General features: G+C 39.5%; 1 protein-coding gene across 2 annotated transcripts in view; it reads right to left on the bottom strand.

Annotated features, from left to right (window-relative positions):
• RASGRF2 (Ras protein specific guanine nucleotide releasing factor 2) overlaps positions 1 to 24,312 on the bottom strand; it is a 230,593-nt gene that overhangs the window by 101,678 nt on the left and 104,603 nt on the right. For both annotated transcript variants that reach the window (XM_073887438.1, XM_025866592.2), the window contains exons 10-15: positions 21,647 to 21,807; positions 20,675 to 20,741; positions 19,984 to 20,120; positions 11,822 to 11,904; positions 6,601 to 6,849; positions 5,595 to 5,983 (exon numbers count right to left, since the gene is read on the bottom strand). In XM_073887438.1, the coding sequence (XP_073743539.1) occupies positions 5,595 to 5,983; positions 6,601 to 6,849; positions 11,822 to 11,904; positions 19,984 to 20,120; positions 20,675 to 20,741; positions 21,647 to 21,807 (1,086 nt within the window). The remainder of the gene's footprint in view (positions 1 to 5,594; positions 5,984 to 6,600; positions 6,850 to 11,821; positions 11,905 to 19,983; positions 20,121 to 20,674; positions 20,742 to 21,646; positions 21,808 to 24,312) is intronic.

Genomic DNA, 24,312 nt, shown 5'->3' with positions numbered 1-24,312 from the left:
AACAGTACATTAAAAGAATTATTCACTTTGATCAAGTGGGATTTATTCCTGGACTGCAGGGGTGGTTCAATATTCACAAATCAAAGTGATATACCACATTAGTAAAAGAAAAGATAAGAACCATATGATCCTCTCAAATGACACAGAAAAAAAAAAGCATTTAACAAAATACAGCATCCATTCTTGATAAAAACCCTCAACAAAGTAGGGATAGATGGAACATACCTTAACATCATACAGGCCATATACGAAAGACCCTCATCCTCAATGGGAAAAAAAACCGAGAGCTTTTTCCTCTACAGTCAGGAACACAACAGGGATGTCCACTCTCACCATTACTATTTAACATAGTACTGGAAGTCTTAGCCTCGGCAATCAGACAACAAAAAGAAATAAAAGGCATCCAAATAGGCAAGGAAAATGTCACTTTCACTATTTGCAGACAACATGATACTCCATGTAGAAAACCTGAAATACTCCACCACAAAATCGCTAGAACTGATACATGAATTTAGCAAAGTTGCAGGATATAAAATCAATGTACAGGGGGACCTGGGTGGCTCAGTTGGTTAAGAGTGCAACTCTTGATTTCAGCTTAGGTCGTGATCTCAAGGTAGTGGAATTGAGCCCAGGGTCAGGAAATGTGCTCAGTGTGGAGCCTGCTTAGGATTCTCTCTCTCTCTCTGTCTCTCTGCCCCCTCCCTGCTCGCACTCTCTAAATAAATAAATAAAATCTTTAAAAAAAAATATTCTCTTCCTTTCTCTCTGCCCCTCCCTCTCCCATCACACATTCTCACTCTTGCTCAAAAAAATAATTAAAAATAAAGAAAGAAATCAATGCACAGAAATCTGTTTCATTCTATACACCAATAATGAAGCAACAGAAAAAAAAAAAATCAAGGAATCCATCCCATTTACAATTATACCAAAAACCGTCAGATGCCTAGGAATAAACCTAACCAAACAGGTAGAAGATCTATGCTCTGGAAACTACAGAACACTTATGAAAGAAACTGAAGAGGACACAAAGAAATGGAAAAACATTCGGTGCTCATGTATTAGAAGAACAGACATTGTTAAAATGTCTATACTACCCAAAGCAATCTACACATTTAATGCAATCCCTGTCAAAACACCACCAGCATTTTTCACAGAGCTAGAACAAGCAATCCTAAAATTTGTCTGGAACCACGAAAGACCCCGAATGGACAAAGCAACCCTGAAAAAGAAAAGCAAAGCTGGAGGAATCATGATTCCAGACTTCAACCTATATTACAAAGCTGTAGTCATCAAAGCTATATGGTACTGGTACAAAAACAGACATCTGGATCAATGGAACAGAATAGAGAACCCAGAAAGGGACCCACAACTCTATGGTCAACTAATCCTCAACAAAGCAAGAAAGAATATCTAATGGAAAAAAGTCTCTTCAACAAATGATGGAAAACTGGATATCAACATGCAGAAGAATGAAACTGGACCACTTTGTTACACCATACACAAAAATAAATTCAAAATGCATAAAAGACCTAAATGTGAGACCAGAAACCATCAAAATCCTAGTGGAGAATACAGGCAGCAACCTCTTCGACCTCAGCTGTAGCAACTTCTTACTAGACATGTCACCAGAGGAAAACAAAAGCAAAAATGAACTATTGGGACTTCATCAAGACAAAAAGCTTCTGCACAGCAAAGGAAATAATCAACAAAACTAAAAGGTAGCCTACAGAACAGGAGAAGATATTTGCAAATGACATATCTGATAAAGGGTTAGTATCCAAAATCTATACAGAACTTATCAAACTCAACACCCAAAAACCAAATAATCCAGTTAAGAAATGGGCAGAAGACATGAATAGACATTTCTCCAAAGAAGACATCCAGATGGCTAACAGACACATGAAAAGATGCTCAACATCACTCATCATCAGGGAAATACAAATCAAAACCATGATGAGATACCACCTCACACCTGTCAGCATGGCTAAATTCAACAACACAGGAAACAACAGATTGGTGAGGATGTGGAGAAAAGGGAATCCTCTTGCACTGTTGGTGCGAATGCAAACTGGTGTAGCCACTCTGGAAGACAGTATGGAGCTTCCTCAAAAAGTTAAAAATAGAACCACCCTATGATCCAGCAATTGCACTACTAGATATTTACCCAAAGGATACTAAAAACAGATTTGAAGGGGTACATGCACCCCGATGTTTAGCATCAGGGGTGATGTTATCACAATAGCAGCATTATCAACAATAGCCAAGCTAATATGAAAGAGCCCAAGCGTCCATCAACTGATGAATGGATGAAGAAGAGATGGTGTGTGTGTGTGTGTGTGTGTGTGTGTGTGTGTGTGTGTGTGTGTGTGTGTAATGGAATATTAGTCATCAAAAAGAATGAAATCTTGCCATTTGCAACAATGTAGGGTGGGTGGAGCTAGATGTATTATGCTAAGCGAAATAAGTCAGAGAAAGACAAATACCGTATGATTTCACTCATGTAGAATTTAAGAAACAAAACAGATGAACATATGGGAAGGGGGGGGAAGAGAGAGGGAAACAAACCATAAGAGACTCTTAACGATAGAAAACAAACTGAGGGTTGATGGAGAGAGCTGGATGGCGGAGGGGCTGGATGGGTGATGGGCATTCAGGAGGGCACTTTTAGGCTGTATGCAAGTGATGAACCACTGAATTCTATTCCTGAAACCAATATTGAACTGTATGTTAACTACCTAAAATTTAAATAAAATTTTGAAAAAAAATAAGAAAGAATGATGTAAAGAAGTGACCAGGAGCAAAGAAGTGGCATGGAAGGACTGGGGGGCAATTGGTGAGCAATAAGGGGGGTGCACATTAGTGGATGTGAATAAGAAACAAAGAGGGTAGAGGAGCTGCCCTCTCTGGAGGAGAGGTTGGCCCTAGTGTGCTTCATCAAGTGCCATGAGGCCCACTTGACACAATCCTGGAACTTCTCCATCACCCAGAGTGAAAACAGCTCTGCATTTAACAATGACCTGGAAGAGCAAAATGACATCTCTAATTCATGAACCACATGGATAAACTAACTCTTGAAAAATCTAACTGCAAATCATTTGTTTGGGGGAAATCCAGTGAAAATCGGGGCATTAAGCCCTCTACTATTTTTCTAATGTGGCAGAGAACCTAAATTTTTTTAAAGATTATTTATTTATTTATTTATTTATTTATTAATTTATTTATTTATTTGAGAGAGAGAAAGAGTTCGCACGAGCTCAGGGGATGCGGGGCGGTGCAGAGGGAGAAGAGAGGGAGAGAAGCAGACTGTCACACAGGGCTCGATCTCATAACCCAGAGACCACGACCTGGGCTGAGAAGCCAAGAGTTGGACACTCAAACAACTGAGCCACCCAGATGCCCCTGAGAACCTAATATTTTTACCACACCATTATTCATAGGTTTTCTCCACCTTTGGCTGCCAGTCATAAATGCTCAATGCTGCCACATGACAAGCTCTCCAGCTGCCACGAGCTGAGAACACAGTGATTGCAACTCTGTCCAACATCTGCACTGACCAGTCCTTAGGAGCCTTTGTCAGTGTCCTTCATTTGGAGCTTAATCCAGTTCTTCCTCATTTATCTTGGTCTCCCTGAGTCTAACTTGAATAGGGGAAAAAACTACTGATTCCTACCAGTGACCACACCTCCATCCTATATAGCAGGGCAAACATTGGACCATTGCTACACACTCTGGGCTTGGGCGTTGAATACCAGAACTAGGGAACTTGGTGAGCAATGTCACAATCTGTAACAAGTTAAGAGGAAGAATTAGCCATGATGGGCAATGGGCAGCTTGACTGAGGACCTCTAGAACCACAACATGAATTCAGACCAAACTCAAAGCCATGACATGCTTACTCCTAAAGCTCTCCTAACTCAAAATAACACAAGAATCCAGACTTACCCCCAGACTTCTATTTGCTGCAATCCAATTAAAGGAAGGAACAGACCTTCCCATATTCAGGGAAGTTCCTATACTTTCCAGGGCACCCTGCCCCAGGGGGCAGGTCTGTGATAAGCTTCCCTAAGTTGCTCTCTCCACAGAGGTTCCCAGGCACTGGTGCTGGATGGAACCCCAAATGTACTTGTCAGCTTGCGTGCTGCCTCATTATTCCCAAGAAGAATCCATCATGATTCTACTAAAGCTTGTTGTTGTAATGACTTTTTAATTATCTTCCTCCTTCCCTCCTCCTTAGTTGCTAACTTGTCAATTTAAAGAATTTCTTGTTTAAAAGGGTGCTACTTTTGATAATGACAACCATCCAGTTAAAATTCCATTAAGTACTTCACTCAGGAGGCTTATTTTTAAATTATCTGAGCTAGGCAATATATAGAAGCTTCAAGCCGGTAGAGAAGCCAAGGGTCTATGCTTCCATCTGGGTGATCCTCCTTGAAATTTGGACACTTTGATTAAATACCCAATTTTTTTTTTATGTCATCAGTAAATAAATCAGTTATCATACAGAAAAAAAAGTTATTTGCTAATTTGGCTATGAAACCTTTTTTATTTTCACCACAGAAACACTAAAGCAACAAAAGTCACCTCCTCTAACCCCTACATTGTACTGAGTTGCAAAAGGTAAGGTGACAGAACACAGGATCCTTGGTTAGTTAACTGAATGTTTTGCTTGATTCATTCATTTAACAAAAGTTAACTACCTGGCAGGCACTGGCCAAGGCACTGAGAGTACACAGATGAATAAGATAGACAATGTTGCTTATCTTATGGAACTTACATGCCTAGGCAGGAGGAAGAACAAGTGCAAACGCCCTGAGGCAGAAATTGTTGAGCTGTTTCTGAGACACAAAAAGGAAGTCCCTGTGGATGAGGGAGCATGATGGGAACAGGGGTTGGAGAGACAAGATCCAAGTCTCATAGTATCTGAAGGCCTTGTGAGGGAAAATAGATTTTAATCTAAGTGCCACAGAAAGTCATTAGAGAATTTAATCAGGAAAACATATCTAATTCACCTTTTTAAAAAAACCATTTTGGCTGTCATGGACAATGAACACTGTCTCGAATTTTATTTTTCTCACTCTATCTCTTGTAGTATGAAGCACTGCCTTGGTAACTAAACTGAAGAAGCCATCTTAATGCTTCCGGCTGGGTCATCCTCAGCAGGGGAGACTGGAAGCAGTACTGGTGTTCAAGGCAGACACTGAAGGAGAAGGCTCTGAGGCCCAAGTTCCCAGAAAAGGGTGCCCACCTCCTACCTCTACACAAAGTATCATGTTAGGCTCGTTACCAAACAGCCTTAACCAAATTCCATGAGGACCCTTCCAGTAATACTGTTCAGATAATGCTGTCTTTCCATACACAGCTGACTACAATCAGCCTTTTACTGTAAAAGACCCCAGGACAGCTAACTTTGCCCTCCTTCCCACACAGACTAGAGTGACCTACAGGCATTGCCTCTTCTAACTAGCCATTGTATTCATTCTACTTTCTACACAGGAGTAGGAAAGCTATAAAGAGAGGGATCTAGAGCTCCAGAAGGAATGGTGGGGAAGCAGGTGGCCAGCAAACAAACACAGGCTGTGGCAGCTGGATAATACCTCTTTGAATACTTCGTTTTAGCTTGTTACACAGATCCACGCGGGGGTTATCTACAGGCTCCTCTATAGATCCCGGGCTTTGTTCTGGAGAAGGAAGGCCTCTGCTAAGATCCAACGGTACTTTGCCAGTGTGCGGTGGCGGGGATGCAGCAGGGCTGTAGGTGGTGGTAGGACTGCTGGACGCTGAGCAGGTAGTCAGGTCCAACGCTCCTATCCTTGAGTTCAACGGAGAAGTCAAGGACAGCTTTCTGGCCCTCACTGGGGAGGACGTCCTGGACACAGCCAGCGGTGGTGGGGAAGAGAATTTGCGACACAAGCGTGGGGATTTGCCATCCACCAAATGTTCACCTCTATTGTTCTGGCTGGTGGCAAAAAACAATTCTAATGACCTAAAAGTAAGAACAGAAGCCATGGACAGAAGACAGTTAAGTAAAGAGGATTCCCTTATCATTCAGAACATGCTCCCTCCATTAAAAGGCCACAATATCATCACACTTCCGTTGCTGGATTTACTTCATTTAAATGCTACCTATATACCACATACTTGCTGAAGGAATACAGACACATTTTAGGCCTTGTCTAATCCCTTGCTTACTCAACTGTGGGTCAAAGACCAGTAGCATTGATATCTCTGGGGAGCTTGTCAGAAATGCAGAACTCAGGCTCCACTCCAGACATGCTACATCACAGTCTGCAATTTAACAAGACCCCTGGGTGATTCTTAATGCATGTTAAAGTTTGAAAAGCCCAAGTGTTAAAAAAAAAAAAAAAATAGGAAAGCCTAAAACAATACAGTTAGCTTCCAAATAATCATGGAGCAAGCAAAGATGACTTGGGGACTCTAGGCTTCTCAGCTTCTTCCATGGAGAACTATCTGTGACCTCAACCCACCCCCTTCTACAGGCAGGGCATGTAAGTTCCCAGGTGAGCCAGTCCTGTAGAAATCTGCATGGAGACCCAGGGACCATGAGAGCCAACTTCCACGACAGGCAAGTCCAGAGCCTACCTGACAGGGATGGAGGTAAAAGGCCTCTTGTATATGTCGGAAAGTTTGGCCAGCACCACAGCTGCCGTAGTGAAAATACGATAGGTGTGCAGAAAGGTGTTGAGGAAATCGATACTGAGAAACCGCAAGTCTGTCAGCCGCTCCAGGAGGCGCTCCACACTGGCATAGCGGATCTGGGGCACTTTGCAGGAGTTCAGTGTTTTACTGAAGCAAATGTCGGTGTCATCTTTATGAAGACGGGCATCAGACCTACCCACAAAGCAGGAACATAAGAACAAAACCGGGACATGGCTTCCTCTCAGCCACTGAGTATTTCAGTATTCCAAAACACAAACTTGTATGTGGGCTTCACATTGTATTTGATAAAAGATGTTGATATGACTTATTACATGCAAGAAGGCAGGGCTATAAAAACATCAACTATGTCCCTATAATTTAGGGAGATCAGAATTAATTGCAGAGAAGGTAAGAATAATTCATTTCGTTCTGTGGATTCCTTCTGTAGGGGAAGAAAAATAATTTTCCCTCTACCTTTCTGAGTTCTTGGCTGAGACTCTTGTAATAAAAGACAGATTAGCAAGAGAAAAACAAACAGAAGTTTATTAACACGCATACCTCATGTACACATGGGAGATACCCAGGGAAAAATAAGCAACTCCCAGAGGTGGCTTAGAATTCAGGCTTAAACACCTTAATAAGGAAGGGGGGGGCAGGAGGGGTAGGCCTCTTAGGGGAGAGTAAATGATTTTTAGGAAAGATGAATGGGCCCCTAGGAGACTAGATGGGATATAGGATAGTTTGGGACAGTTCATCTAGGTGTGGGGCTGACTTCTAGTATCCTCTCCTACAATAAAAGTTGGTTGATGAAATTCCCAGGGAGGGGATTTATGACAACTGAGTGCCTTTTGGAGGATCTGTCTTTAGGCAAATAAAAGGAATTCAGAGAAAGTTTCTCCCTGCATTTGCTGTTTTTCAAGTACCTACAGCTCAATCAATACGCCCAAGTGGCATGTTTCGGGGTGGCACATTCTGCTAGCCTTCACTTCTCTCTCTAGTTCAATCATGTTTTATTAGGGAAATGAAACCAAATGCCCTATTTAGGAGGGGCATTGCTTATGTCTTTAAATCAGCATATCAGAAGTGTGCTCAGTAAGTAATGGGTAGTGGGGGAGAGGGAGACACAGATTTCACTGCTATATTTATGGTTTTTTTTTTTCCTCACTTCTAATTTTGTGCATTTGTGTCCCCCCCCCCCGTTTTCTCTTAACTAAACTGACCAACAGGCTATGTTATTAGGTATTTTTCCCTTTAGAACTGGCTCTTTGATCAATTCTACTGTTTTTCTATATTTTAATGTATTCATGTCTGTTCTTATCTTATTTTCTTCCCACACCTTCTTACAGTTTACTTTGTCATTCTTTTTCTAACTTCTTGAACTGAATGCTTAATTCACTCCATTCTTCCTGGCTCATTAGCGCATTTAAGTCTATCCATTTTATGAGTAGTACAGTTTAATCCATAAATTGTGTGAAATGTTATGTCTTCATTATTTTGCAATATTTTGAAGTGTTAAAAATATCTTCATTTAAAAAAAAAAGTAATGGATGACATTCTCCATGAACAGTATCCACCATTACCCCCTTCAGTGTTCTGTTTTTTCCTCATTCTGTAAAACCTCCCATGTAGCTGCTCCTTTACCCTACTGGATTCCCTGGGTGCCTGAGCAGCCTGTCGAGGTGGATGAGCACGCTAGCAGGAAGGTTCACACAGCAGCCCTCACAATCTGTGGCTGTGCTTAGAGCGCTCAGCCAGTGGTGCACATTTGTTTGAAAGGGCAAAAGAGGCCAGCAGAAAGGCAGAGCTTGCAAGAGGGGATGCCTGGAAGCAGGGGATGAATCCAAATGGGGCTCAAAGAAATGCACACCTTTGTTAGGACTGCCCAGAGCTTTTGCATTGCCTTCTGAGACCCCTTATTCCCCTCCACTGCAGTATCTCAGAACAAGCCAACAGTGAAGTCCTGGATTTCACCAGGACTTGATGAACAGACATGCTGCAGGGCCAGGAACGTTCAGTAAGGTGATTGCTTGCTTAGAATCAGCTCACTTGTTGTGAGTGCCCTAAATTAGCCCCTTCAGCACTCCGAGGGATTTTAAATTGTATATTTATTTTCCTTCAAATAAAAAGGAATCAATAACCTTCTTAGCTTTCTCTTGGAAACTTCCCACCCCAACATATGCTTGGTGAGGCAAGAGTACTTCATTTACAGGCTCGAAAGAGCATTTTAAATGAGCAGCTTAACTTACCCCTCCCCAGAAACTAAGGGTGGCCCATTTGTTTGAGCCACTTCATTGATCTCGAAAATACACAAGCACACCTTTTGAGATTCTTGAAAATGGCATGGGGCTCTTTTTTTCCACTCACTACGTGACCCTTAATCAACTTTACTCTTATGGTTCTTAATTTTCTCATTAGGAGAAAGACCTTAGAACTTTCATCAATCAATAAGGCTGTCCAGAAATGGCTGACTGAGGTAATCAATTTCTCCCCGACCATTTTCCCATTAAAAATCTCTATTTTCTAAGAAAGGTGAGGTCAACTATTATTAAAAGGAAGCGAGCCTTACCCTACCCTGCCCTAAAATGGAAGCATCATTTAAAGGGGTATTTTCACCTAATAAGCATCATAATTTTGCATTCTAATAACAGCTCTGAGCTTTGCAGCTTTTGACTCTAATTACTTTACTCCAAGCACTGGAAGAAATGGGGTACCTGGCTGGCTCAGTTGGTAGAGCATGCAACTCAACCTCAGGGTTGTGAATTCTAGCCCCATGTTGGGCATAGAGCTTACTTAAAAAACAACAACACTGGAAGAAAAAAATATGTTGTGGCAACATTAAATTAAAATAAAACTGACTAATTATACCACTGTCCTTCAAAATTATATTTTCCTTTTAAGAAAAGATAATAAATTAAATATGATAAAATTATTTAATTTTCTTTTATTACACTGAACACAGTGTTTATTTCCTAAGGGGCTCTCAAGTGAGATATAATGCATTACTTAAACCTCCTGTGACAATAACAAATCCTTTTTGGTGAATTTAAAAAAGCAATCTTGAGACATGAAACCCAAATCACCTATTATAATTAAGTTTTAAAGGGAAGTGAGTGCCTGCAAAGTGATGCCATGTCAGTAACAAGACACAATTAGGATAGTTTTTCTTTTAACTATCAAAAAAATGTTGTCTTTTTTTTTTCATGGTATGTGGCCAAGGAGAGGCACAGGGAGGCACTAATACAGAATTTAGGGTAGAATAGGGCCACAGGGGAAACTATCAGAAGGAAGGGAGACTGCAAAATTATCCTCTTTCCTCCGATTGAGGAAAACCAGGCTCAGTAAGTCTGGGAAAAGAGGAACGAAGAAATATATGAGACTTTACTTTGCCTTGGGATTACGTCTAGAATAGGATAGATGGGCATCAAAACATGCGTGACTCTAATAGAAAATCTTTACAGGTTTCTGTCCTAGCAGGAGAGCGGTTCCTACTCATTCAAGCAGCACTCTGTATACCCATAAGAGGGAAGTCTTGGTCTGTGTGTGAGGTAGTTACACTACAAGGTTGGATATGGACACTTGTCAAACGGACATCATAGGAGACAGAAGATGCCTTTGGGCACCAGCCATAACCAGTCAGGCACAAAATGAAAATTTGTGTCTGTATTCATTTTTAAAGTCAACAAAATGTATGTATAGCATACGTAAAGTAGCTCTAGGGTTTAGGAGCTTATAACTTGGCTGCAATGTCCAATTCACATATTCTCATTCTAAAGCAGTTGGGACTTTCATGGCTGTCTAGCCTTCAAGAAACTACTTTTAAAAATGAATAAAAGTTACATATGCTATTTTGTGAAATATTAAAATAAGCATCCTGTGGTAGAAAATTAAAATAACTCTAACCAAATGATGTGAATTTAAAAATTAAGTCACAATTTGGACCTTTTGATTGAATACTGCATACCTGGTCTTAATCTTAGCATCATACATTTTTAACTAATGTGGTTCAAAAAAACTATACTAAATCAAAAACCAAAAAACTGAATGCTAAAGGAATCTTCGTCCTAGAGTCTTAAAACGATTCTACCTAAAATATTTTTAAATTTGATCAGTAATTTAAAATACTATCATTCTTTCACAGTTTATATTTTCCCGCAGTAATTACGGCAGGAGTATAACATACTCTGTCTTCATCTGATACAATAAATAGTAAGTTCTAAAAGTTGTACTGTTGGGATGGTGCTAAGTACACTAATTTCCTATCAGAAGAGGAAAATTAATGTTATTTATTGCCTTAGCACAAACAGCTTAGATCTAAAAACAATCCACATTAAAAATGCATAGAAGACAAATATTTTCTTGGTTTCATGTAACTTTTTTTAAAGATATAACAGGACTGCTTTCAAAAATACATTTTATTCTTAGAATCTGAACTACAAATAACCAAAAAAAAAAAAAAATGAGAACAGGGAACAATTTGGTGAGCTTCAAAATACTCCTGAAACAATTTCAGAATTTATAATCAAAAAAGTATGTAGAGACAAAAGCATTAATACAGAGAGCAATGGCACACAGTTAATGATATAACTTCTCATTTTAAACTACCATTTCCCTATTGACTACCTTAAATTATAGGATATGTTTTGTTAACAAAACAGAGAGACAGCATGATGACAGACTTGGGCAAATCCACCTATGGGCAGTAGTAGACAGTACCCTGGGAAGGCCAATTGATGCATGTCAAGTGTCTTCGCAATCTAAATATATCTCTACAACCAAATCTGAGTAATACGATTCAGATCCACTGGGAAGATGCCAAAAGAATGTGCCATACTTTGACCCAGCCTCTGACCTTGGATACATCTGGCTGTTACAACTTTTTATATTGAACTTGAAAAATCTCAATAGGCTTTTGTCCTGAATAAAAGCATATGTAACAGTATGAAAAACATTTTCTTATGCTATGAATCAATAAACACGAATCTAAAAAACCATTTTGATAGTCTTATGATTTATAATAGCATACCATGAATTATTGCATTACTGTCAAGAAACATATTCACAAAAGTGAAGCAGAATCCTACTGAAGCAATGTTTTATGCAGGGCTTTATGTTCTCTACCAATTTGACTTGATTAAAATGTAAGGGAAAGGATTATTACACTTACTTAATCATATGTGGCACAGTAACCTTGGAATTCTCTTCAAATACTATAGTCATTAAACCATTACACCGTATATTGTCCACACACTGCGAAATTAGAAAACAAACAATTTCAACCCACATGAAAACCTAGGCAGATCATATAGTCTCAGAATTGTTTATAGCCACAAAAACAAGTTGAGTTTCTCATTTTGTCTCTGTGCACACACACACAGCAGCATGTAAACATTATACATTGAAGAACAGATTCAATGCCGAGATACCCAAACTGTGCACCTGGCAAATACCTGAGGACAGATATAAGAGCTGTATTCTCCTGGAATGTACTGCCTAAGGACTCTGGCCCCAATGTCACATCATCACAATTCTCTGCCAGTAGCTGCACCAGTTGAGAGGTTTATACCTTCTGACAGTAATGGCCTCTGCGATATTCATTCTCTGCCTGAAGGTGGTCTGGGGCAGGCTGAGTAGAAATGATGGCTTTCGCGGATGGAATTCATCTTCGTCTCACCAGTAGGCTCTACGCCTGCTTCTGAGGTGTTTTTTTTCCCACACTTTACTAGCTTCTCTAGCAGTTTCTATTGGCACCATGTTGATTTGATGAGGATGCATTGTGTAATTTCTCCTGTTTCTGGAATGCATGAAGCCCTGTTCATCTTTTTCTCTTTTCTTTTTAGGAGAAAAATTCAAGAACTTCTGCTAATTTCCACTGCCTTATTTACTTATGCCTTATCAATTTAAAAATTCCCTTTGCAATTAGAGAAAAGTTAGAGAAGGATTTATTTTGAATTACACATCTTCTTTTTGAACAAAACAGAAAATGAAAAAAGATTTAAGCAATTTTTAAAATCAGAACTTATTTCTAGTTACTAGGATACCGTGTAGTGATTTATAACTGTAATTAAATGGTGTGAAGAGGTTGACTGGTGGAGGGTGAGGGGCATGGGTTAGAGTGTTGTATGGGGACAGGACTTAGACACAGACAGGGAGAGAAGAGATGGGATAAGTGATCCTTTACCCCAGTGGCCTTCTTTTCATTCTCAGTGTTTCTAAAGCACAATGAGGATGCCGCCTGAGTTACCAATGCAGGAAGTGAGAGGACAGAGATGGTGTCTGGTGGAAAATGAACAATGTTCCTTCAGTTTCCTTTAACATTTTAAGCAAATGGCAGAGTTACACAAACAACAGCTTTAGGATGATTTAGGATTATAGTTTCTATGTTGAGATTTCCTATTTGATTCTTTGACACATCAACCTGGTCCTTTTTACATAGTAGTCTTTTATTTTTCCTTCCTTCCTCCCTCCCTCCCTCCCTCACTTCCTTCCCTTCATCTATCTTCCTTCCTTCCGTCCTTCCTTCCTTCCTTCCTTCCTCCTTCTGGCTTTAAAATATTTTAAACATTCTTATTTTACAGTCTTTTCCAAGTTGTCACCCTATTATCTGAAATTCCAGCAATATTAATTCTGCTGTTCACTGTGTCTTCTGACTCTCTCATGAGAGATAAGTTACTTACAAGATATGTAATTTTTGATTTTGAGCACACTGTCATGAGGCGTGAACTGTAAAGTGTTGCTAATGGAGTGACTTTTGTGTTTGCTTCTACCAAGCAGTCTTGAGATTTCAACAGTCCCCAAAATTGCTTTTACGTTAATTTCTCGGTTTGGATTTTTCACACCATGTGAATATTATGCCTTTAAATTTCAAATCCATAGTCCAGAAACACACTCATTTCTTCCAAAGGAAATTTTTTAAAAATCAGAACCCAAGACAAAGACAAACTTCCTTATTTCTTTTTTGGGCTAATGAGAAGAGTTTTTTGAGTTCTTATCTCACAGAGGGGATACCCTTCCAATATCCAGGATTTAAGCAGGGAGCTCAATTGGTTTAAGGGGCCCACAGCTCTCAGTCCCTTTAGTTAAAACCCCTCGGGCTTGGGACCAATACTCAATCAAAAATCATTCCTAGGTCTCTAGGTCTTCAGCTTAGAAGCTTTCTGCTCTAACTTTAAGTTTCTTCGGTATTTCTGACAACTAGGGATTTCTGTAAAATATGACCAATCTGTAAATATCACCAATGTATTTTAAAAAATTTTATTATATTGATTTTATATCTTAAACATTTCTGTTTTTGTAACTAGAGGGGATCTAAATCAACTCAGTCCTCTACACTGTCAAAATTGGAACTTGAGATAAATATTTTAGGTCCAAAAGAGATTTGTGTGACTACTTTTGACCATCTCATTATCCAATGTCATATCTCATTCATAAATCTCTGTGATTTCCTGTATGAAACATTAAAATTATTTTCAACAGAAAAAATTTTTTGCTTACATTCAAGTTTCAGGAAATCAAAACACACATGCAATCTGAGCCATAGCTCAAAGGCCATGTAATAAAAATCTTCATTTCCTAGAGGCTCCACAGACAGGCTGCAGTGACAACCTGGGTTTACGAACAGAACTCCTGGGGGCTCTGGGTCCACTAGCTCTACTTCAACAAGAGTGTTCTGTTTTTTTCTCACTTCCATTTGGGACTTTCAATGATGCCGCCCTGGAGAAAGGGTTCTCTTCCATAAAAAGTTGGACTACAACAAGATAATCTGTGTATGAAGATATTAATATTGGAAGGCATGGCATATATTCATGACCATATAAGCCTGTCTTTTAGTTATGTTGGAGAAAAGTGACTGAGCCCTGAGAAAATGAATATAGTTCACTCATTCAAGAAGAACCATGATAAGCAAAGTGTCACATATCTTTGAGCATACACCAAATTTATGTGAATTACAGTAAACCTTGAAATTAATAGAATTAAGAGAATAACATGCATGTTCACAATAGCCCCAGACAATTTTGAGGCAACTGGTCCTTAGAAAATTGCTGAGAATGACTTCTCCAGCAAGGTCTTTTGAGGATCTTACTTAAGGCAATACCTGTTCAAAGGTCACTGTCTACTGTGACCTACCACCACCCTTTGTACCTTCTAACACTTCTAAGTAGTGGGAAGAAAGGTTAGATTCAATTCTTCTCTTTTAACTCACCTTTTTATGTTAAAGTAAAAAATTCCCTATTGATTCCAAAGAAGCTATTTTAAGGGAGAAAGCATGTGAGAGTGTTATAGATTTGTCTATACAAGGTGCACATTTTCACACATCTGCCCAAACCAAGCTCAGAGGTGAATTTTAATTCTGCATTTTAGTTAATACCCATAATTACAGAAAAATCTGTTTAATACACCATTATGTATGACAAGAAGACAAGCATAAATGAATGCACTATATTGAAATGAATGGTCAAATCCTCAGCCTCAAATTTTTCCCTATAAATAGATGAAAAGGGAAGAATTATTGGTCAAGACCATTAGCTATTTGTTCATTTTGTTGGAGGTGCCAACAGTTAATTATGGCCTTACTGGTGTAAGTAAAGGTGTAATTAATCATTCAAGCAATTGTTACTTCTAAAAATTACAGCTTCAGAGAAGAGGCCTGGCAAAACCAATAGACTTAATTTTTGTATCGAGTTCTTTATGTGAAACTGGGATTGTATCAATAGTCAGAAACCTCTTTATTATCATAAATAAGAGCCATATGTGATTAGTGTAACATGGTACAATAACTTAGCAAGGTGGCTTTAAACCAAGTCACAGAAAAATTAAGATCTAGCAAAACAGAGTGACACAAATAAAATGACAAAATAATGGAGAACATATTCATAATTTGACTTGAAGGAAAATGTTTATTTCCTTAGTCTGTAGAATAGTTCCAATGAATAACTGTCCATCTGGCATAAACAGATAAGAAATAGAAATGGTAGAAAATGTTAATCTCATTGATAATTATAGAAATGTAAATTAAAACCAGTAGAGAATCATACCACTTTTTTCATTAAATAGGAAGATGTGATAAATATGACAAAATTCAACAATGGCACAGGACTTAGAAAAAGTCGCACAGATATCTTGCCGATGATGTAGTGAAATGATGAGTTACAGATTTCTTACGTTTTGGCAGTCTGTCAAGTCACGAATCGCGAAGTCATGGAAGTGATCAGGCCCTCTGTACCAACCTTACCCTCTGTGGGGAAGATATGCCAACAAGGGACCTTGAAAGGGAGGGTAACTCCCTGTATAACAACATTTAGCACCACATCACATATTAATGCTAAAACCTGGAATATATCCAACCATTTAGGAAAAGCTGGAAAAGTGGTATGTTAATGTGGTAGTGTGTGTGTGGCCATTTGAAGACACCAATATGAAGAATCTTCAGGAATACAGAAAGATATAAATGAGGTAAAACACGAAAATGATGTATATATACACTGGGAGCCAAACTGTAAAATTATTTCTGCACGGCAGGATTGTGGAGGTTTTAGAAATGGAAACCACTGATTTTCAGGGCAAAGTTTCTCCAATTTAATTGTGCAACAGTGATCTGTGGAGCTTGTTAAAGCTGGGGGGGTGTCTGGAATGTAGACTCAGGAACCTGCAAGTTTACAAAAACCCTTAGGTGGAAATACTTTGATAAATGTTAATTTAGTGGGCTGAGTGTTTGGGAGTATTTTTAGCTCCTTTTTATGTCCACATTTTTACATATACATAATAAAATATTAAACAGTACACTTTCAAGCATTCAGGGGGCTCATCTTATTAATAATGAACATGTCCAGAGACATATTGGGAGACTGACAAATACCATCAATGTATGTATAGCGCATAATTTCCCCCATAAAATGAAAATGCTTTAAGCAGAGAACAAAGCCAGTTGAGATGCAGGCTGCTAGGTGGCAGGCTAGGCTCAATCGACAGTGGGGCACTCTGTCCCTACAACCCACTGACCAAACCCCGCATTGGCAAAATCGCTAAGTACCTCAGAGCACTCACTACCGTACTCAGGCCTTAGTAGCAGTGGACACGTGACCACTCCCTCCTCTTTGGTACATTTTCCTCACTTGACTTCCAGGACACCACACCCTCATGGCTGTCCTAACACACTAGTGGAACCTTCTCCAACCTCTTGCTGTCCTCCACGATGCCTGACTCAGTCCATGGCTCTTTTCTCATTTCTATCTCTGCTTACTCCCTAGGTGGTCGCAATACTCTCACAGCCTTAAACACGACCTAAATGCACAGACTCTCCCACCTGGACCCCTCCCCTAAACGCTGGACTGCTGCTCACTTAACAACTCAGTATTAGTGAGTTGCTTCCTTAACAACTCCATGCAAATGTCTAATAGCCTTCTGAAACTGAACCTATGTAGAGTAAGCTTCTGATATTCACTGCAAACTCTCTGTAATGACAACTCCATTCTTCTAGTTGCTCAGGCCAAAAACTCTGAAGACATCCTTGATTCTTCTTTTTCTCTCATGACCCAAATAAAAGCCATAATAAAACCCTGTTGGCTCTACCTTCAGAATGAATCCGGAATCACAACCCTTATCTCCAGCTCCATTCCTGCCTTGCTGAGCTGAGCCTTCAGGAAGTCTCGGCTGGGTTACTCCAGCAGATTCTCATTCAGCTCCTTGCTGCCACTCTTGCCCTCAGCTCCCAGTCTATATGAAACACAGCCGGGAAAGCGATCCCTTTAAAACTTAAGTCAGATCATGGAATTCCTTTGTCAAACCCTTTAAGAGATTTTCATCTGACTCAGAGTACAAGCTAAAACCCTTTCATTGGTTTAGGGGGCCCTCCCTGGTTGGACCTCTGTTACCTCTCTGACTTCCTCTTTTCCTAATCTCCTTCTCATACATTCCACTTCAACCACACTGATTTCATGCTATTCCTCAAAATAGGCAGTGTCCTCCTACTTCGGAGTCTTCACAAATGGCTCTTCCCTCTCTTTGAAATGATTTTTCCTTCATCACATATCTACATGGTATTTCCACCAGTTGCTACAGCCTTTGTTTAGCTGTCTCCTGCAGCCTGAAGGGACCACCGTTTTAAAAGTGTACTGACCCAGACCTACCCCCAGTAGTGCAATCTTTCCTACCCTGCCCTATCCCCTTCTAGCATAAAACAGTATGTACTTATTTATGACATGTATTGTTTATTTTTGATCTTCCTCTCACTAGAATGTAAGCAACATAAGGTCAGAGAATTTTTGTTGTTGTTACCTCTTTTGTTCATGATATACCACAGGTGCCTAAGCAGTGCCTGGCATATACTATCATTGCATAAATATATTTGTTGAATGAATGAAATAATATGTGTCAAAGCCACACAACATCAAGGCTCCATCAAACATAATAATTTCATGAATTATATCATTGTCACTCAAAAAGATAGAACTTTCTATTAGCCTTATTCTCCAATTCACTTGTAGATACAATCTGGTAGAATTTAACATATTAGCCATAGAGACTTGGGGAAAAAATATGAAGTTGTGTACTTCTGCCTCAAGATGGAGTCTAAGTAGGAAGACTCACGTGGATGCTTACGGCAAACAAAGCATTTTACCCTTTCTTTAAAAAAACCAGTTATAGGATCCTCCATGCACCCAAGGGTCTGTCTTTCTTTCACAGCAATGCCTCACCAGGCATGCTAATAAAGGCCTGGATCTTTTATCAATTCTGTATCTTAGGAGCCCCAGTTGTATCATAAGGTAGAAGCTAGAAGCAGCTAGAAAAACACCTTTGCCCACTCCTTTTCTCCCCATTCTTTCTACTTATCTTGGCTTCACAACACCTGCAAAATTCTGTTGCACTAAGCTGTCCCCAGACCTTTCTTCCCTACTGGCCTGCCCATCTCTTTGAGACCAGGGACCATCACCATATCCCTGATACCTACACAACACCTGGCAGTATATGTTGATTGCTCAACAAACATTCATAGAACCACGAATCATTCAGAGTTTTGTAAGGGAAGAGATATATTCCAAACAGACTAAAGTATTAATTCATACAGTACAGAGCTAATGAAAGTATTGATAAATCACCACAAGGATATAATTAGGCAAATACAGAAGACCCCATGTTTTCATTCTTTTTTTGGCCAGAAAAGAAGTGCCTTCACTTGAAGCTATTTATTCACCATCAAAGGAGTCCTGGGGTATATAAGCATAAACCCCGCACTCCTGTGGAGGATGTTTAGAACGCTAATAAAAGACCATTAGGATTAGCGTAGCTTTGGACAGACGCTTAGCCGTCTAGACCTCAGGCTCCTCACCTGTGAAGTGGGCTGATATTTCAGTTTACCTTCAGAATACTATTGTCAGGATCAAATTAGATTAAGTCTATAAAATTTCTTTTGACACATAAAAATAATTATTTTGCCCTTCATTGTCTTTCTAGTTTCCCTCAGTTTTCAGTCACTCAGAAAAAAATTAACATTTTTATCTAAGTTTTATACACGAATTATTATGAGCTCCTCAGAAAAAAAGAAAGCATTTGAATCTACAGTATATGCTTTTTCCATTTGCCCCAATCCTCCTTGAATTAATAACATAGAAAATAATTACCAAGCCTTCTTTTAATATTTTCCCTACATGAACATTTTTCTCCTATATCAGCTAATGGAGTAAAAGTTAATGTGGAGCATGGATTTAGGAATGCCTAGGCCCAATCACAACTAGTTCTGATATATTTCCAATTTCTGTATAAATGCAGCAATTCCTTAACTGGGCATTGCCGATCAAGGAAAAGTAAACAAATCTGTTTCCTGATTTTTTTCTATATAAAATACAGGAAAGCTCATTTTCAGGTTTCATACTACAGACAGTATCTCATCTTCGATGTGATTCTTTAATTTGTGATTTCTCACTACAGCCCTTCTTAGCTGTTTTTGTATCTCTCACCATTTTCCTACCTCAGAAACAAGTAAGCATAAGATAATCTAGTGGGGGGTCACTGGAGAATCTACTGCTAACGGGGCAATTTTAACACTGCTCAACACAACTGATTACACTTAGAGCCTATACAAAAATGCCCAGGAATTAAAATGCAAGGACCACATTTCGGGTAAATTTTAACCTTACCAAGAAAAACAAACAACAGTAACAAATGGTCCCAGCTAACAGGATACACAGGGGTGATGGCAGTGACCACAGCAACCAGATGTAAGTTTGTTAATAAAAACAAAATAACTAAAAATCTCCCCCTACCAAGTTTACGTTGTGAAATTAAAAACAGCAACAGCAACAACACAACTTACGGCAAGAGCCACTTGCTTACCTGACTTATGTCACTCGTCCAGGCAGCTTTCTCCTGGCGTGAAGGTGCTAACAAGACTACAGTGAAAGGGGCAGAATCAGGAGGCTCCACTACTATTTTAAAATCCAGGTGTCCAAACACTTGCCCAGAACCTTTGGCTTCAACACACGCAAAGCAAACAATTAGATGTGAATACAAAAATATGAAAAAAGAGAGTTTCACAGAGTTCTACTAAGATGATTGATGTGTGTTCAAATCCAGAATCTCATTTCAGCAACATGTGTACTTCTCCGGCAAGGGGAAGCCTTTACGAAGTTCAGAAGTAGATAAAGAAGCTGAGGTCAGCAGGTTACTCAAGACTCGGATCCCTGGCTCCTACTCATTTCCTGTTCTCTTTTCTTTTCTTTTCTTTTTTTAATTTCCATAATCTACAGAATTCCAACACTCTCTGATTCAATTCCTTACTTCTCGCCTGTCACTGAAAAAGTCACTATCATGAGACAAATTCAGTAAAATATGAACTCCCAAAGATGTTTTAACGAAGTTCACAGGTTAAATGATTCAACAGAAGTTCTCGTACATAACTGACTTCAGGGAGTGTATTTTCAACATCTTCCCTGCCTCCTTAAGAAGCTCTTCGTAGCTATAAGTAGGTAAAAACCGTAAGACCTCGTTATTCTACCATAATTCTAAGACATAGAATGTGACTTACAGTCATCATCACTCGCATCGGGCTCCTCAATCAACGTACATTCTATTAGAGAGAGAACCCCACCTGTCTGGAAACAAACCAATTGTTTCATTAAGAGGCTGACAGTCTTGCATACATTGGGAAGCTCAGATTTATAAACCTTTATTCAAATTGCCACAGAAGAAAGCACAACAGTTCTGCATCACAAATAATTTTTCATAGATTCCAAAACTAAATTTAGTTGTGTAAAAGCAATTAAACTCACTAAACTTCATGATTCTTCTCCCCCAACCCACGCTCACTCCCAGTGTTTATAAATTGAGCAGGTCGGCCTGTGGGAGACTAGCTGGCACCTTGAGAGTGAATACAGCTGAGCCCACCAACCAGGAAGCGCTGTACGCAGTGGAAAAACATCATCATGGCGCAGGCTAAGAAGGCAGGCACTCTTAACAGAAGGTATAGGTAGGCAAACTTTTTCTATAAAGAGCCAAATAGTAAATCTTTTAGGCTTTGTAAGCCATATGATCTCTATCGCAGCCACTCAAATCTGCCATTTTTAAAAGCATGAGAGCAGCCAGACAATAGGTAAACACACGAGCGTGGCTGTGTGACAATAAAGCTCTATTAACAGGCAGCAGGCTGTGGGCCGTGGTGTGCTGACTCTGTACAGAGCAAGATAAAATAGCATTTAGCAAATATTGGATCAGTACACTGTAGTGATTTAAGAAGGACTTTTGTAGCTCAATAGTAATTGTTCTTTCCAGGTGATGATTTTAATTGTACTTCTTTATGGAAACACACACTTAAATTTCTATTATTTTGGATACAACTGACAACAAAGTACATGTCAAGCTTAGCAACTGTATGGTTGCCTCACCATGCACCTGTGACAATCTGGGTTTTTGATACTAGGCATGGGAAAGCCATAATTAAATTAACCTCAGCACCTCTCAAGTGCATGGACATAAGTGGAATAGTCATGTAAACCCGTACCTTGAGCAGATGGAGCTTTCCTCCTGAGCTTCTCGTACAAATTAAAAAGTGTTTTGTAAATAAGAAGCACTGTCTTTCTCCTTCCTTTTTCAAAGACAATGAACCCAGGCGAACTTTACTAAGTTTCCCCCTCTCAACAGAAGGTACTTGAATAAGAGAACCTGGTGATCACAAAAGTGAAGAATACACAATTAAAATTCTGTCAAGTGAGAGCTGTTCTTGATGCAACAAACTCTAGGGCCTGTTTCCCAAGATACCAGGGACTTATTCCATGCACGACTCATTGGAAGTAAACCCGCTACACTCTGAGCAGAAGAGACAATGCATTGGGTCTTAAGGGTCCAAGTAATTCCTACTACTTTTGTAAAACACTTCAGACTCATTGATTATTCATCTATAAACATTACAATAAGTTTGAAAGAAAGACAAACTGGGATTCAAACAAGGCACGTCTGCCATCCGTCCCTTGGTGATCTGATCTCAGTCAACCTCTTTACTTAAAAATAAGATACATATTGTATAATTACATATGATAATAAGGACAACATAATAAAAAGAAAATAGAATTTATTCTTCCTGAGGCCATGAAGGTAGACAAAGAGCATATTAGTAGAGTTTACTTTGTATTTAAAAAATAAAATTTACAATGCATGTATATTATAAAGATACACAAATTATACAATTCAATGCAATTTAGTTAATTTTTAAAGGGCAGCTATTTCAGGTTCTATTGAAATTATGTGTGATGGGGCGCCTGGGTGGCTCAGTCAGTTGGTGTCTGACTCTTCAGCTCGGACTGTAACCTCGGGGTTGTGGGATCAAGCCCCACACAGGCTCTGTGCTGGGCATGGAGACTGCTTGGGTTCTCTCTCTCTCCCTCTCCCTCTCTCCCACCTTGTGCTCTCACGTGCTCTCTTTCAAATAAAATATAAATAAATAAATAAATAAATAGTGAGAAAAATTCTTTGTGGAATCTAAATGGAAAAGAAGTCATGAAGTCTATACCCAGAGCATTCCTGTGAGCAAACCTGTCTTCCATTCAATGTGAGAAGCTGTACAGAGACTTTATAATTTCACCTTAATAATGCCCTCCCTCTCCCCACAAAATAAAATTCCAATCTAAGTTAGATATCAAACCAAAAAATACTAGGAAAGATTCTTGTAAATACCTTGACTTCTGAATTACCCCGAGTCAGCAATATTTCTACTATTTGTTCAATCTACTACCTACCCCAAATGCAGCCTTACAAAGGCACATATCAGTCCCATAAGAACCATTAAATGCATATCTAACCCTTTAATATTAACAGGGGTCAGCACTAAAAAACGAGATTGCAGGCAACCTCATTTCCTCTTCATACATTTTCTGCATTTCTTGATTTTTTTTAATGAGCACAGATTACCTCCGTAGGTGGTGAAAACCCCACTAAAGTTGTTCGTATATGTATAATGGTAAAACTAGGACTGTGTGGGTCACAAAATGTTCACATTAGCATATGAATATTCCAAACAGCATCTACTTCTTAACAGAGATCTAAAGAAGGGTGGGGTGGGGGTGAGGGAGCGGGTGGGATCCAAGCCTCCATGTGCAGATTCCATCTATTCAGGTGAGTGTTTAGGTGGGGCTGCCTGACAGAGGCAGAGTAGGCAGCTATTGGGGGGGGGGGGGGGGGGAAAAGAATAGCATGGAAGGAGTCCTGGGGGAGGGTGTGGGACTGAAGAACAAGGGGCAGGAGAAGGCTTGACTCCACTGAAGGGAACAGGCAGGAGGAGAGGGAAAAGAGGAGGTGAGGCAGGTGGGAGCAAGCTGTCAGAAAGCGCAGGCAGCAAGAAATTACATTTGATGAGTAAAGGGGGGGTGGGGACAGCAGAAGGCAGAATGCCTGGAGAAGTAAATGAGCGAGTAATAGCAGAAGGATCGTACTCATGGGGCTCACGGGCTGGAATGAAAGCCAGAGGAGCCCTTTCGGAGGACCTAGTTCACCCCTCATTTCACAGAAGAGAAACTGAAGCCTCAGGGGCTAAGCAGCTGTCTTAAGATCACACCAGAGTGAGTGGCACAGGCAGGAGACAGCCGCGGATTCAGCAACATTAAAACTGACCCTTGGAACGGGACTGGATGGGAGCAGACAGTACGTTCTAGCTTTGCCGCGGGTGGTCGTGAGATCAGTTAGGGCAGGCTGGAGCTTAAGACAAATATCCTGGTGGATAAACAGGTGTAGAAGTCATTTTCAGAAAGGGAACCCAGTTCACGAAGACTCAGTATTATGTGTTGTTAAGTGCTTCTAGCATTTAATGATTTTGTAAAACAGAAATTACAGAATACCCTGCTAGCTCATATATTCATAATACTGTGAATTTCACCTTTCAGGTAAAAAAAAAAATAAATGTTTCAGTAGCAACGATACACTAATCTGCTTGATCTGTAACGGTTCATCTCGCTATGTATATTAGGTATATACCGAAGTCTATACATCAGAATTTAAAGTGAGCAATTTCAACACTATTGTTTGGTTTATAAAATAATCATTTTGGAAAAAAGATGTTAGGTGGATTTTTTTTTTTTTCACATTTTATCTTACGTTTGACCTGGTGTTTAAACACAACTATAAGACTTGGGGACTCCTCTCTAGTTAATACAAGGTAAAGGAATATTTAGTATTAAA

Source organism: Callorhinus ursinus, unplaced genomic scaffold, assembly GCF_003265705.2.
Source record: "Callorhinus ursinus isolate GAN/ISIS: 27379988/994484 unplaced genomic scaffold, GSC_fseal_2.0 scaffold3, whole genome shotgun sequence".
Taxonomy (NCBI): domain Eukaryota; kingdom Metazoa; phylum Chordata; class Mammalia; order Carnivora; family Otariidae; genus Callorhinus; species Callorhinus ursinus.
Note: the sequence above shows the minus strand (reverse complement) of the source record. Positions and strands in the feature narration are given on the sequence as shown.